The 17899-nt window shown below is 36.6% G+C and overlaps 1 protein-coding gene across 1 annotated transcript in view; it reads left to right on the top strand.

Moving 5' to 3' along the window:
- Positions 1-822: 822 nt before the first annotated feature.
- Positions 823-17899, top strand: part of LOC117317400 (thyroid hormone receptor beta-like) — a 41401-nt gene continuing 24324 nt past the window's right edge. Inside the window, exons 1-3 of the mRNA XM_033872213.1 lie at positions 823-1151; positions 15118-15233; positions 15917-16058. Of these exons, the coding sequence (XP_033728104.1) occupies positions 848-1151; positions 15118-15233; positions 15917-16058 (562 nt within the window). The 5' untranslated portion in view covers positions 823-847. The remainder of the gene's footprint in view (positions 1152-15117; positions 15234-15916; positions 16059-17899) is intronic.

A 17899-nucleotide genomic window follows, 5' to 3' on the forward strand; every position in this document is an offset into this window, starting at 1 on the left:
ACCTCTAATGCTACCTGTACATATCACTAAGCCTGTTACGTCATATTACGGGTATACGTAACGGCTCGCCACCACCAACAGGCGAGAAATCATTGACCAGTTGGCCCCGCCCTCTGGCCAGTCGTCTGGTCAGGATGCCGTGTGGCCTTAGCAAAGGTCAGCACAGTCCACTTTACTGTATACACAGGTAGGAAAGGTCAAATTGACCTCTACTAATTTTACCTCTGAACGTAATTCTTTCAAAACTTGACTTAAAATCAATTCATATTTGACAGGCGTTTGGAAGAATATTGATACCAAGTTATTATGGAAAAAAGACGTTATTCATGATTGTTTTAGATTCTGTTTCTCGCAAACCCTGTCTACCCTTTCAGTTCTGACTATATACTTCGGTCCAACCGTACAATGGCAACAAGAACACTGTTTTGAGGAGGGGAGGACTGGGTTTATTGCGCCTAGGCAAATTTCATATTCCGAAAACAGTTTAAAATAATTTAAACATAGTTAAAGTTATAATTTATGTTTAAGATAGTTTACAGGCATGTTCCTTTAACTTAGAAAGTCGTCACGCAGTTTCCCCGTGTTTGCACGGACCAGTGAGCTGTGGTCAGTTTCTCCCTAGAATGGACTCGTCCAGCCTATTGGCCAGAGCGATTACATCATTGCACTGACCGGCTGTGCGATTTGCATAGGGACTGACCTGCCCAACATCAAATAGGCCATTCTGAACTCACAAAGTCCATAACGTCGGGCCGAGGTCGCCCCGGCAGTATGTGACAGAAATGAATCTAGTGAACGGAGTTACGTGAGCATGCTTGATGATTTAAATTATTACAGCTTTATAAGAATGGAGCTCGAACCCCAATTCAGTGGCATGGATGGTGCTTTTTCCATGTTTGGATCAAGACTCGGAGAAAAATTGTATGAGCCAGATAGCGGACCTGTTGACCGAGGGTCAGAACGGCCGGATGTAAACAGTGTTGTTGGACTGAGGCCGAACAAGATGGACGGTGGACCTGGGTTGTCGGAGTTCGGATTCGGCAACCTGAGTCGATATACAATGGTGTCCACTCCTGGGTCTACTAGTAGTAGTGACGGTAGCATATCCTCCCAGGAGTCTTCGTCCACGGGATCGACGATCAAGCGGAAAGGTAAGACAACATGTGTTCATGTGACTGGGGGAACCTCCATTCCCTGTCGCCTTCGATAAATGGCTAATACGTCATAATATTGACAGATGACCTGTTTCTCCTAAAATAGTAGTAGCATCTACTTGACAATTTCTGCTCTTCTTACTTTCCGGAGAGACGTTTTTATGTGATATATACATTTCTGCTTCCATTACATACTTAGAATAATAATTATGTTACTCAAATTTTAAACCAGGCATAGGACCTATTGAGTCTGAAATTTTGTCTAAACAACCTGTATATATATAAAACAAATGTTTTCGGTTTCCAAGGCTGGTGATCATGGCCGATTTTAAAGATACAGAGGTATTGTAATGCGTACGCGTGGGGCTGACAACATCACGTTGGAACCATCGCAATCTATTAGCACCAAACACGACAATGCAGCCCTTGATGATCTCAAACACACACCATAAACACACCCTCATAATGTTTTATCTTATAGTTTCCACTAAAAAAATTAAATACAAAAAAACCCTCTCACTGTAACCAAATCCCTGCACTGTTTTTAATTCTTTTAAAGCATAGTACAATCCTTCTCACAACCGTAATCGTCATTTTTGACGGAGGTTAGTCAACCAAAGAAGAAGGAGAAGAAGACTCAAAACACAATGGCTGATTAATGTTTCATTGCCCCCCCCCCCCCCCCCTCTCTCTCTCTCTCTCTCTCTCTCTCTCTCTCTCCTCCCCTCTCCCTCTCCCCGCGTATAATCCCGATGATGCACATCTCCCAATTCCCCAACGACCTGTCCCTTAATGTGAAGAAAAAAACACGTAAACATATATACAACATGTCATATCACCATATACAAATAAACATTCTCACATACACAATTTATTATCAATAAAATTAAACTGTAATATATCTCCATGCAAAAATCCAACCTTACCATAAAACATGCTTTGATACATACTACAGAGTCATATTTTGACTACGCTAGTTGTTATCGTAAATATCATTTCATTATTAATTAATATGACATAAAATTCCAATAAATCAAAATTCAGAGAAAACGTGCTTAACATTTTCTGTAAGTATTTATTTACAACAGTGATTCATTGCAGTTCGAAACACATTTTGCATTTGTAAAGTAATGATTTTTTTAACATTAAAATAAAATCGCTCATAATTCATGTAAGTAAATTATTAACTATATATGTAAATTAAATGTACACATTATTTCAATATTTTTACATACATCAGATATCAAACCATTTATAAAAAAATGATAACTTAATAAATGCATTCATAAATTAAAAAAAAAATTGATAGGAATGATAAAAAAACACACAATTTAGTCAGGACAATTAATTATGTCATCCATTTTTACTTAGAAATCATTTCATTAAAGGAATTAATTAATTTATAAAGATGAATAACAAAAGATAGCTGTTGCATTGTTTCCATTGAAAACAGTTTTTGACTTGTCCAGTATGACAAGTTATAGTTGACATTAAATATTTAGATTTGGCAATAAATTAAGATAAGATAATAGAAAAAAAAACACACACAAAAAAATGAGTTGACCATATCATTTTATTTGACTATGTACTATCCATTTGGTCTGATATCAATTTACGATTCTTTGGAATGAAACCACTTAATTAATATATTTATAATCTGGACGTAGAAACTGTGTGAGCACCTATAAACGTGACAACATATTTTGAAAAAAGAAGAAAGGAAGAAAAACGTGAGATATTTCATAGCAATGTTAACATGTGGCAAAATCTCTCGGTATATTTTGTATACAATAAATTGTATTTGTATAAAAAAAAGATATCTCATTTTAGCTACAAATAACTGTATTTAGCTGTTCATTAAGAGTCAAAGAGGGGTTTGTTACTCCAAATAGAATCAATTTAACATAGTTAGCGACTTATATACCTCAATAGGTTTTACAGTTATTGATCTAAATAACCCTCATTTCGTATCTAGGATATATAACTGTTGGTCTACTTTGACAGTTACAGATAATTCGTCTCTGATCTAATACAAAATACTTTCCTATGTAAATTTGGCGGAATTTTCACACACACAAAAAAGTACAGTATGGGAAACTTTGTGAGAGTAATGGTTAGTCGGACCATGGATAGTACATAATAATAAAAAAATATATATATAGATAATAGAATATCAAATATGTTACCAAAAAAAATGCCATCGCAAATGTCAATTCAGACTGTAGGTGGCCTTTACTTCTATAGTCTCAAATTACACTGCAGTATTTAATGACACTGTTCAATACGTCACGTGCAGTGCAGATATTTACTATGTAATACATACTCATAAAGGGGTCAAATATCATACAGGTATATAAATATGTAATAGCAGGGCATCCAGTTGACCCTTGACTTTTAGCAATTTCAGAAGTCAAATCACTATTTCTTAGAAATCTGAAGGGTCAAAACATATGTCAAATAGCTATATAGACAAGTTCCTTCAAACTCAAGAGTCAGATCTCAATTTGGGGAGTCAGAAACATACTCTCAAGGGTCTACTGGATGTCCTGAATAGTATAATCACGTCAGCTGTAAACCACAGGGAAAAGTTTGCTTATGACGATAAAAATTACAAAATAATCTTTGAAAATAAAAGATTAATAAAAAAAATGTTTATTTTGAATTTTGTTCAGGATATACTGAATGTTTTGGGGTTCAGTTTTGAGTTATACAAGACAAATAATGAATTTCAATATTCTTTCCGAATGATAACATAATAATAAGGACTTGTTTAGAAATACGACGTTCAACTTGTATTGTCTTGTATTCTATTGACAATTAAACTAACTGGGCGACAACAATAACAAGCAAGGCTAACAACACTGACCCTGAATCTGATGATTCACACACAAATGTCAGATATATTGAAATATATTTCGATTTTTGTCCAAAAGAAGCAGCATCCTATTGGACTAAAACACCATATTTTGCAATCGTCATATATATATATATATATATGTATGCTGAAAAATATTTATAAGTTTCGGTTTCATGGACGTTATCAACGCCTTTTCCTAATAACCGGATTAAATAGATTAATACAAATCAACGACCCCCTCCTCATACGATACGCCTTTCCAGGCGAGACATCCCTCCAAGTGTCAATGCTATAACCGTTTGCTTATTGTATTATCCAAATTGACATGCCAAACGGCACCATCTGGCAGTAAATACCGGCCATAAATCGCTTGTTTGTTTCCAGGTGCAACTAGCCGATAAAGGCGTTACGTAACATGACGTCACGTAATCAACGGTACCGAGCCATAAATAAACAAAGAGTGAGGCAGTACGCCTGAGGTGACAACGGTCGTTTTAGTTGGTGGATAGATTATAGAGATTTGTCCCTAGATACATGATAAATGTGTTCGCGATCTTGTTTTTCTTTCATCTTATACTTACGCCATTTGTCAAAGATGAGTACTTAAACATTGGGTCAGTATTCGACATCAGAGCGATTGTTAAGTAATATAAGAAAATAATAAATTTTTCAGTTCTCACCATACCCCACCCCACTTCCCTTTCAAACTTCAGAATGTGAATTCAGAATAAGATGGTTTACTACTTTTATGTCGATCGCGCGATTTTGTGGCGTTTTTGATGACGTAGGACATCCCTATCTCGCAGCGATATGAAAACAGAATATGACATGATTTGTATATTTTCCAGATTTTGCGCCCAACAAGTGAATATGTCTAGTTGACCCCACTGCACCACAAGGTAGTTAGTTGTTAACAGCTGTTGTGTGCCGCGATATATAATGTACATGTATAAAGATATACCTGTATATACCTGCAAAATTCGATCTCTACATGCCTACATATCCTCCTGCTATTTCTCTTTACATCTTAACGGGAGGTTAAATTAAACACATTATTTTGCCGTCAAAAGTCGTCACATAAAAATCTTATATTTATGTTAATTATATTAAAAGCAACCGTATAAAGATCTAGATTCACAAGTTCTGATTTTATATATTGCAAGCTTACAAGGCATTTATACACCTGGACTGGGAACATGGTTCCAGGCATATTTCGAGTAATATCTTAACACTGAGTACATTTATCTCTCTTGTCCGGAGGCCCCCGCGATCCGTAGTCTGTGGCCGAAATCTAAGGACATCGGATGTCTGGTCAAGTGTCCAGTCTTACGATCTTCTAGTGTGATAGATGCTCGGCCTGTAATGGACAATGGTACATGTTTTTGTTTCATTTATAGTTTTATTCACATTTTTGTACACAGGTTTTCAACTTATATTCATAAGGAGTTTAACTGAGCATCGAATATTAATTAAATTCACCAATTTGCTGTCTTTAAATTAGATTATCAGTTAAAGAATTTTCGCCTTAAAGATGTTTTTCATCACCAGATAAGATTTTTTCTAATGTTTCTTTGTAAAGTGTGGACCAGTTCTTTAAAGGCCTGATAGTACGATGCTTGTTTCACTGCGACATTGCAAAACTTGAAAAAAAAAAACAACAAAAACGTGAAAGACATATTAACACCGAAGTTCACAGGGATTTTGCACTAATTTCCAACTAACTGAACTTATGTACTGTAAATATGGACCGTTGGGTGGAAATTCGTGACAGGGCCGTATGCACCTTAATAGTAATTACATGTGTACATGATAAAAAATGCACTGTTTTATTTATTATCTAAAATGAGTCGAAACGTGACAACAATAGAAAAGTATAGTATACATTCTGTATTTGCATTTTACAGATAAAATGTCATATGTATCCTTCCAATTATTCAGTATTGTATATAACATATTGTTTCTAAAAATACATTTACTAGACAAAGTAACGCAGGACACATTGATTTTTAATCTGATATGTCTCCCTGTGTATCATTGCTTAGTCAGGCCTCCTACAACCCTTGCTTTAATCTAAGTTATATTACAGTCTAATTATGGTTAAATTCTCCTGATATTATGTATCTTTTAATTCAATACCTTTAATCAATTTATGTTAATGAAGCGGGAGACTTGGATCCGTGTATGTCTACTCATATCTTGTACCAACTTAAAGTCAAGAGAGAGAAATCTCGCGTTGTGGATTTTAATTGATTTGACAGTTAGAACGTGTTATCCGTGCCTTATTTTCTGGTTAATCGATCATCAGTCCAGGTCAAGGTGACCCCTGGGCAGTCTCCAACTATCGAATGACGTAGACAGCCCGTTACTGCTTTTCCCATCAAAAAGGCAAGGTCGTTTGACTGAAAAGGGGCACCACTCGATTGGCTCCGGCCGGGGTACTTCGCTTGACTGATTGCTACACTCCCATGCTTTGTGCAGGGGCTACACGGTACATAGCTATCACAGTGAGGGTCATTTCGCCCTGAGCTTTTGAAGAAACTCTGGCAGCTGAAACACTGGAAAAGGCAATAAAATGCATTTCATTACTACAATAAGTGGGTGGGTTGTCTCTCTTCATGTCCGAACATATTAAGGCTGGTATATATCGGTACTGTCAGTCTTTGTGTTATCGCTGGAGTCGGGTTTCCTTAGTTCTCCCAAGTATTTACGGCACATTTCGCCCAGTACACACTGATAATGGTGTAGAAGTCCTTGGATTTACACCTTGGACGAAATAAACTTTGCTATAACAACTTCCATTATACTTATCATTGTGTGGTATAGACAGAGGAGAGTGGCTATGCTGTAACTTGATTTTTGTGTATTACATTATACCGAAGCAACAATGTTGTTTGGAAATTTCAAGTTAAACATAATTTTATGATAAAGAAAACATTATTATGATGAAGTTGCTTACTGTGTTACTTCCGACAATTATACCGAAACAACAATATACAAAAATTGTAGTTTGAAAATTTCAAGTTAAACATAGTTTAATGAAAAAAACAACAACATTATTATGAAAAAGTTGCTTACTGCATTTTGCAAAAACAATTGTTCCACTTCTTAGCGGGAAACTCTTCTGCGTCTGTAATATAAAAAAAAAATTTAAATGATCCCGAAAACAGATAAAAAAAAACAACTTTATGAAACAACATTGTAATTAGGGATATAATTAGGGATTTAGGTGTTGTTTTTGTTACATGCAATTTATAAACAAAAATGTAAATATACATATGTGTACACTAGGAAAGGTCTAACACACATAAAATGTAATACATTCTCAGGTCCCTGTGCTGTACACACTAGCATGGTTTGAATAGCAAATACGCATAGAATGCAATACATTCTCAGGTCCCTGTGGTATATTTGACGAGATAACATTTCTCGTCTACAAATCCGTCCGTCCATTCACACAGTCAGACAGATCCAACTCTTTCTCGTGTATTGATGTGTTGGCATGGCGACCGAAGTGGAGGTGGCTAGCTACTAATTATATAGATAATGATAGGTTGTAATGTGATCTGGAGCTTCTCGGTTTCTCCCATTCATACAAATATTAGTTGTGCCTGGCCATAAACACTTTTCAATATCTGACATTTTCCACCACAATGATCAAAAATGAAAACACCAACACAATCATTTAAAACCATATAACAGATGGGGAGAATCGAGGCGTTAGTCTTTAACTTAATAAAATCAAAATCTGAATTTCGATACAGCAACAACAACAACAACAACAACAATAACAACAACAACAACAACAGCAATAACAAAAACAACAATAACAACAACAACACTTGCATATGGTTTGATGTTGAGATGAATTATTTTGTACACTGTCAATTATTCAATAAATAAGATTAAAATGAAAAAAATAACCGCCGCGAAGAAGGACACTACCCATGGCCAGTGCTAATTATAAACCACCCTCAGCGTTCAAAAGAACTACTTCCGGTGACCTTTCGTCGACTGCACAGAAATGAACAGCGAATGTCAATAACAATTATGATATATTGCTGTGAATTGCATTTAACTACTCCAACACAGGGTGAGCGTTGTCAATATCAATGGAATGTGATACCCACAGTGTTTCCCCTTGATCTCGGTCAGTTACAAAAATGTGTGGGAATCCAGAAAATGCGGTAATTCGTTAACTAAAGTCTAATGTCAGACTGGTCACCTGTCTCTAGAATATATAAATTATAAATTCATGTCATTTACGCTCAAATATAGAGGAAATTGATGTCTACATGAATTGACAAAAAAAACACATTACTTGAATTAATACATATATCAACCTGCCGATTTACATATATAATAAGTACATACATACTACATTCAAGGTCAGATTTATGTGACATACACATGTGCTAAAATAATGTACATAATCAAAGAATCACTCGGAATTCGTAATAGTTCAAGACCAAATATATGATAGAAAAATGATGCAATTCTACATGAACAATGGTATCAAACAATTGCATCTAGTGTCATCAAAGCGGATCTTTGTAAATGTACACGATATGAAAGCAGAGATGAAAATCTTCAGCAATTTGGCTGATTTCAGCCTTTTTATCTCCCACAAAATGGCCTTTTCCGTGTATAGTTTCCACCAAAGAAATAAATTTCAGCCTTTCTTAAGATTTTCCATTTTCATCTCTGATTAAAACTTACCTAGGTTGTTAAATTCTTAAATGTTTTCAGAAGTTGATAATATGGTCAATTCATAGGCAAAGGAATTCTTACGATAATTTGTCTTAATGTATATAATTCTAACTCAATGAAGAAGGTATGATTTAGTATGAAGTGAAATTCGTCCTCTTGGTCATTCTTATTAGATTAAGTCCCCAATTCCTATCAATGGTGTATTTAAATAATTTGTTTATTATAAATGGAATTCACTATTCAGTGTAAAAAAAATACTATTGAAGATGTTTTTTTTCAAACATCACACAGTTATTTTTGTTCAAACAAATTCTGGCTTGTTCCCCACATCTTCTGAAGTGCAGATATATATTTTTTTTAAGTTTCATTTATTTTACAACAATTGTGAAACAAGTCATGTCAACTTATATTGATTAAAATCCAGAATACCCGGAGAAGAGAAAAACCCACGTGGTTGGGCAGTTGACTCCGTACCTTTTCATACCCGATCGGGGAATCGTACCCCGGTCGCCTAGGTGAAGGGAGTGTGTCATTACTGTGCCAATGACATTCTAGATAAAAACTCAATGGCTAGGAAGTGTAGGAAAGTGACACTAGCAGCGCATCACGAAGGAACGAGTATGTGAAGGATTGGTTTTCAAGTTTTTCTAAACGACTTGGCATCTAACCAAGAAGATGTCTAGACACTCTTATCGAGGACAATTATCCTACGTCAGCAGCAGAAGAACCTTTTCTCGTAATCAATTCCATATTCATTTCGACCATGTTATCTTTGCACGAAAGAGGAAAATCAAGTACGATGGTTTCTATGAATACGGAGGTTTTATTAGGTACATGTATAAGGGTTTTCTGTGCTGACGTATTTTGTTTTTATTCATGAGCGGTATTCAATACTTCTAATCCATTCTCGAAATGTAACGCGGAATTTGATTGGTCAATGAAATTCCCGACACGTCACGAAAACGACGTCAGGAGTTATTGCATGACCCCCGAACGGTCAATGAAATTACACTTTCCCTTATCCTGGTGTCGTGCGTGCGAATCCAAGGCACAGAGACATATATTTCTTAGAAAGTAATGTTTTAGTGTCACCAATAAAGCTAATAGTGCTGGTATATAACCACGTGGAACGAATTTCGGAACACAGAATACAACCCCAACCCCGCCCTAACATTTGTATTTGTTAAGATGAACCAACATGTAAAATTTGTTTTAAACATTCTTATTTCATGCGTTTTTTTTTCACATGGTTTTATTTAAAAAATAGTCAGTTCTCGTTAAAGGCAATATCGTTTCTGTTCGTTCTTACTCGTGCTTTCGATCTATTGTTTATCACGTGACTCGGTGAGCTCTATCGCTAGGATTCGTATCATATGTTATACTGGTTACTTTCAGCAGAAACCTTCGTATTACATTAACGTTAGGGAACTGTCCTCTTAAACCAAACCTGAAAACTGACCAGTCTTCTACTGGCCAGAGACTTACGAATGCGATTTGTATTCATACACATAATCAGGCTAGTCACAGCACTCTCGACGTGACCTCTTCCAAGGTCGACTGGTTAGGGTTTATGTGGATTGCCTAGGGCATATTTACTCAGAACCGACCGTCACACAGTACATAGTACATATACACATAGTATATGAGAGGCGATAAGTGCCCAATTACGTCACCAGGCTTATTGATAGGAACGCCGGGCATTGGATCAATATCGGGGTTATACCAGGTCCTAGTCAAAGCGTAGACAGCTTTAAAATGAAATTAAAACACTATTTAATTGACCTTTATTAAATCTCTAAAAGTAAGATTTGTTAAAACGGATCACTTCAGGTGTATGATGGCGAATATTTTGAATGCGAACTCTCCGGTTAACGTACGTGTGTATGTGATCAATCTGTTGGTTGTAAAATGCTCCAACTCTTACCTCTTTCTATGTAAGATTGTGAACCTTCCCGGTCAGGTTTATTATCCTCTAACTGCTGACCCAAAGATTAGCACACCAGACTCAGCTTTGATGGACCAATCGAATTCGTCGTTGTGTTTCCACGCTGTTGGTCAGCCAGGCTTGTTACATAATGTTGCACACGATTGGGTAAAGTTATGCGTCATGGCGGACACTGAATGATCCCCTCGGTACTGGAATGAAAAGGACGAGATAAGGAGATTATGGTGTTCCCATGAGTTGAAATGGAGGTTGAGGGGTTCATTATCCTAGCCCAATGCAATGTTATGTAACGAGCCAGAGTTGAAGACATAACACCATCCATCATAATAACCTCGTCTAGGCTTATAACGAGGCGTAAACAATTCGGTAATAACAAGGCATTAACCACCGAGCGAGAACATTAAATATATTACCGTATACACTGTATAACAAGTTAGATTTGCACAAAAACAGAAATAAAACACTTAGTTTCCGAGCTTTCGAGCGGCCTATTTTGGGTAATGAGCTGATTTCAACGGTCAGAACACCGACACTCGTCTATAACTATTGTACTCTTTGCTTGACAAAGGAAACAGGCGTTTTCGAAAACTCGCAAATTAAGTTTTCAGTTTCTGTTTTGGTACAAAACTTACTTGTTATATATCGTTGATACCCAACTGATGAATCTTATTCCTTATTAGTATACTTAGAAACAAGAGATCCCAGAGGGATCTTGGCGCCCACCATTGAATGTTCTTCATAGGTTCCATGTCAGATTGATCTTTTCTCTACTTTTCTCTTCTTCTAAGTCTTACTAATCTGTATAAATTCAGAAGAAACCTCTAGTACTTTTCAAACAAGGGAAACCTATATACAAAATTTAGGATTTAGGCACCAAGGGGAACCTATATATGGAATTTGAGAAAGATTCCTTCATTACTTTCTGAGAAATAGCGATAACAAACTTCAATTGTCAAAATCCAAGATGGCTGCATGTCGGCCATGTTATTTTCCGATTGGTCTCAAAATGCAAGATGCATAACAAGGCACATGGGGGAACCTACATATGAAATTTCAGGAAGATCCCTTCATTAGTTTCTTAGAAATAGCGATAACCAGTTTCAATTTTCGAAATCCAAGATGGTTGCCTGTCGGCCATGTTGTTTTCTGATTAGTCTCAAAATACAATATGCATAACTACGCACCAAGGGGAACCTACATATGAAATTTCAGGAAGATCCCTTCAGTGCTTTCTGAGAATTAGCGATAACAAACTTCAATTGTCAAAATCCAAGACGGCTGCCTGACGGCCATGTTGTTTTCTGATTGGTCTCAAAATGCAATATGCATAACTAGGCGCCAAGGGGAACCTACATATGACATTGGAGAAAGATCCCTTCAGTACTTTCTCAGAAATAAGGATAACAAACTTTAATGGTCAAAATCCAAGATGGCTGCCTGTCGGCCATGTTGTTTTCCGATCGGTCCCAAAATGCAATATGCATAACTAGGCACCAAGGGAAACCCACGTATGAAATTTGAGAAATATCCCTTCAGTACTTTCTCAGAAATAAGGATAACAAACTTTAATGGTCAAAATCCAAGATGGCTGCCTGTCGGCCATGTTGTTTTCCGATCGGTCCCAAAATGCAATATGCATAACTAAGCACCAAGGGAAACCCACGTATGAAATTTGAGAAATATCCCTTCAGTACTTTCTCAGAAATAGCGATAACAAACTTCAATGGTCAAAATCCAAGATGGCTGCCTGTCGGCCATGTTGTTTTCTGATTGGTCCTAAAATGCAATATGCATAACTAAGCACCAAGGGGAACCTACATATGAAATTTGAGAAAGATCCCTTCAGTACTTTCTCAGAAATAGCGATAACAAACTTCAATGGTCAAAATCCAAGATGGCTGCCTGTCGGCCATGTTGTTTTCCGATCGGTCCCAAAATGCAATATGCATAACTAGGCACCAAGGGGAACCTACAGATGAAATTTGAGAAATATCCCTTCAGTACTTTCTCAGAAATAGCGATAACAAACTTCAATGGTCAAAATCCAAGATGGCTGCCTGTCGGCCATGTTGTTTTCCGATCGGTCCCAAAATGCAATATGCATAACTAGGCACCAAGGGAAACCTACAGATGAAATTTGAGAAAGATCCCTTCAGTACTTTCTGAGGATTAGCGATAACAAGAATTGTTTACGGACGGACGGACGGACGGACGGAGGGAGGGACGGAGGGACGGACGGACGGACGACGGACCACGGACGCAGGGCGATTTGAATAGCCCACCATCTGATGATGGTGGGCTAAAAATGAGATTACATGTATTATATAAGTCGGCACCATCAATTCCATTAAAATCGATGACATTCTAAGATATTGCTCTCATTTAAATCAAGTTAATGACGCGATTTTGTTTTTTAATTTTAGATCATTAGTCCATGTGTCTCTTGGATGTTGTCATTTGTGATGTTTTGCGACTAATTAAGTTTGAGACCGATATTTGACATATTTGTATACGTGGTGGCCATATTTCATTTACAACAGTTGGCGGTAATTCTGCGACCATTCGACAGTTGTAGATATCTTCGCCTATTCTGTCAATCGACAGTTGACTATAATTCCGCAGCAATCTTGTCAATCGGCAATGGACACTAATTCCGCGGCTATCTTGTCAATTGTTAAAAGACAATAATTCTGCTGTCATCTTGTAAATCGACAGTTGACAATAACTCTGCAGCCATCTTGTAAGTCGACAGTTGAAAATAATTCCGCGGCCATCTTGTAAATCGACAGTTGACAATACTTTCTCGGCCATCTTGCCGGTCGCATACGGCCTTATTTCAATGTAACGTGTCTTGCATAGGAATTTGAAGATTTTAATCTGATTTAGTATGAAAGCAAAGCTAGTAAATTAGACCTTCTGGTGACACATCAAAGACATTCTTATCGTAATTTCCAGCCCCATAGTTAGACCGTGACCGCTGGCCAGGTCGTTACGGTGGACGGACCTGGTTTATCAATGACATTAACAGCTGCCTGGCCCGCTGCGGTGTTTTTTCCCTAGCTCTACCACCAACCGGCCTTTTCCTAGACCATGGCATATTGTCAAATTTGATTATAGAAATGTCTCTGGCGCTTTACCCATTTTCTTCCTTCAATCACAAGACGCATAATTGACTAAAATATGAAGGTTATTTCCATCATTTTTTTTTTATTGTTCCAAGAACAAAAATTACGTTTTGGTATCCGGCTGAAAATAATACAAAGATTCTTGCCGATATTATTGATTCTTCATGTTGTTATTTAGCTTGTGTACTTTAAAGATATGTGTAAATGCATTTCTAATTTGCAAAAGTTTGCAGAAAAGATGAAAAAATGTTCAAATTGTATATAAATGATGCAAGAATAGGTTATGAAAGTTTAGTTTGTTGAAAAATAAACAATATCTAAGATCGGGACCTCTCTAAGTAACATTTACGATCAACAGCAATCAGCGGCGTTGCGAAATTTCATATAAAATTCAACACGACTCCGTGCTATTGATTTGTACATGTAAACGATATTCCTCGAATAACAATACATCATGTAAATGTTTTGATTCTTACAATAGTATTACACAAGTCAAATTGGGAGAACAAGCATCTATATAACACTGATCAAATAACAGTTCTCAACCCTAAGGATGTTATCGATTGTTCCTGTACGGACTTGCAAATTGGACGAATTAAGGGTTACTGAAACCGCAATATCACAACCTATAAATTATATGGATGTCAGTTGGTAAATATTATTAAAGACTATCATATCTTTCAAAAGAGAAATGCATTCTTTGTACTTATTATTGTATAATAAGTGAGTCCAGTTCTGCCAGCTTGACAAAGTTCTTGTTATTTTGTCCTTGTTTTTGACCCTAACTTACCATAATCGACCATAACATCATATTGCATACTCGCAAAGTTTTTTCTTAACATACTATCGTTTTCTTTCAATTTTTGATCTAAGCATACCATTGTTTTATCTCATCATTATTTGATCTAAACAAACCCATGTTTCCTCTCATCATTTGAACTAAACATACATATACCATTGTTTTCTCCCATCATTTCATCTAAACATACCATTTTTTTCTCTCATCATTTGATCTAAACACACCATTGTTTTCTCCCATCATTTGATCTAAACATACCATTTTTTCCTCTCATCATTTGAACTAAACACACCATTGTTTTCTCTCATCATTTGAACTAAAAATGTCATTGTTTTCGCTCTTTACTCCATCTAAACATTCCACTTCCGATCTATAACAATCACCGTTTCCATACATGATCTAAACATATCATTTCTCTCATCATTTGATACAAACAAACTAAAGTTTCTTCCATCATTTGATCTAAGCAAACCGTTGATGTTGTTAACATTTGACCATGGCGTCTCTGACATGACTTTGTTGTGTTACAGGTACGCCATACATCCCTAGCTATATGGACATGACGAACGGCCCGGAACCGTGTGTGGTGTGCGGAGACGCGGCCACTGGTTATCACTATAGATGTATGACGTGTGAAGGATGCAAGGTAAGCAGAAACACAGGATAAACCACGCAAACACAATAATAGAAAGCGCCATTGTTCGAATCGACCCCGTAAAACTATTATAATTTGAATAAAATTACAATTTGAGAAATCTACATATGAGTATTCGTAAGTGGAATCTAATGTTAAAATAGAAAAAGAATTCATATTAGGAAGCTGGATGAATATCACAAAAGTCCTTTCAAAGACGAAATGTTGTCCAGGGAATCGGATCCAGAGGTACAAAGTCCCTGATCCTGTATAACTATTCCATTGCCTTAGCTTTGTAACTTAATATCTGCATTGATCTCTTGTTTACATTTACATGCAGCTTCACCTTACATCAACAATATTTGAAATACAAACAAGCAATATTCCATTCATTTTTACACGGTTTCTAGTGGATGGATGAGTTGTTTCCGTCTATTGAACTGGAATTGGATTAAGGCAGGCTCTTTAGAGATGAAAGACGATACCTGGTCAAGGTGGTGATTTATTCGAAAGCTCAGCCTAATTACGTATTCACACAGTATGTGTAGCTGAGATCAATGGTGCGCAAGGTAGCAAGTTGTTTTGATATGTATTGAAGCAGTTCTGAAATGTTAAATGGCGAAGAGATAATGGTGTAAGCTAGACGGATGGACAAATCTATGAGACTATACTGGTATCTGTTCTTTTATTCCAGGGGATTCTTCAGAAGGACCATACAAAAGAACTTACAATACCATTGTAAATGGAACAGTAACTGTATCATAGACAAAACCACCAGGAACCAGTGCCAGGAATGTCGCTACCGGAAGTGTGTTCAAGTTGGCATGGCAACTGATCGTAAGTTCCATTAGATAGATAAAGTACACTTATACGTGGAATCAATACAATGCTATATTGATCGTATTATGTTCAAAGGGTATGAATGCATCAGTAATTAACAAATGATTATGTAATTTAGGGATTGGGTTGCGAGTTCATTAGATTTTAGGTTTTGTTATAACTATTTATGTCTTAGAAGTCAATCTAAGGTGCTTTTGCTATCCAGATATGGCACGCCTTTGAAGTATTGTACAAAAAGACTTCAGAAGATATAAACACATTTCAATAAGAATAGAGAGCTAGATAAATAAGTATTTGAAAGATTGTGCTGAAGACGCTAGAAAATATCATTGTCCTTTGGACTCGACTGTGACACTATGGTGTTGATAACTTGGGGCGACGGATCAGAAAATACAAACTAAATTGACAGAAATGTCATCATCTTAATAGGAATGAGCAACAGCCCCGTCATTCTACGAATTGCAATGTTCACAATATTGAATTTGATAGGATATAAGGTATTATAAGTGTATATTCTGAACCGCACAGGTGTTGAAAGAATTTAAACGTGGAATGCAGGTAATGCTGTTTGATGCTTAAGACTTATACATCCTCACAGTCCTCACAATATTTCAGGGTACTGTGTTCACCGCATCGAATCTATATGAAACAGGCCTTCAAGAACCTGCTTCAATGCCTTGGATCACACTCTCCTGAAACCATTGTTTTGAATATCAACACACACACGCTCCCCATTAAAACACTAGCATGTATTTCCACGTACAGTTTCTGTTTGCCTTACAAAGCGTTTGTCGAGGAAGGCTACTTATCTATGGAAATACCTTTGAGGATGACTTAGTTTTTTTTATGTTTGCATATCTCTTGAAGAGTCATGTTCGCTATAATCAAATCAGCTTAGCCGCAATAATATTGGTCTATTTCGGGCAGATAGCTGAGATATTCATCGGACATTTTTGCTTATAAAACACGACTAGTATCGGTATTTCGACGATATATCGGTTACTGAACCAAATTGTGTACTTGCTATCTGCTAGGTCGGGATACTGGTTAGGATATTTACTTGCATCAATATGGTCTATTGGTTTCGTCATCATTATCATATAGGCGCATTGAAATGGATTTATATATACATAATAATTGTGATATTGATATTTTTGGAGAGGGGAAAAACAGCCTTACAATTATATCATTAGCATAATATATACAAAAACAGTTCCATTTTCACATAATTCTGAAAACTTAACTCAGATTTATATATATATATATGAATATATATGACCTTTATGGCCCACACAAACTCTCTGATAATATTATGCATGGACGCTGAGTACTTTATCGAGGCCATCACCAACGTACACTGTATACCACTGGGCAAATGCTGACCGACACGATATTGTCCTGAGTATCCAGGTCAATTGGCAACCGGCCAATTTGTACAAGGAACAGTGAATTGGGACCAGTAACATGGTTAGTCATAATCTACACGGTTTCGATCTATGCTGGCCGGTCTCTTGGTGTTTACCGGTGGACTCGAATAAACCCTCTATCACATTAACCTTGTCCCAAGCTATCTGAACACACTATCTGAATGATCGAGTCATGTCACATCTATAAAGGTAGCACTTTCTCGAAAACATCTGACATTTTTTGTTTTTATATTTTTGGAATAGTTGTACATAATAGATTTCGGGAGATGTTTTACATGTATAGCCTTAGGTTGTATTTGAATATCAGAGGCAGCTGCTGTTCTACATGATGTATGCAGAGTTGTGTTTATACAACGTCACGTGACCGAAATATGAACATATAATACATATATTAGTTTTACAGCTATTGAG

This window comes from Pecten maximus, chromosome 19, assembly GCF_902652985.1.
Source record: "Pecten maximus chromosome 19, xPecMax1.1, whole genome shotgun sequence".
Lineage (NCBI taxonomy): Eukaryota > Metazoa > Mollusca > Bivalvia > Pectinida > Pectinidae > Pecten > Pecten maximus.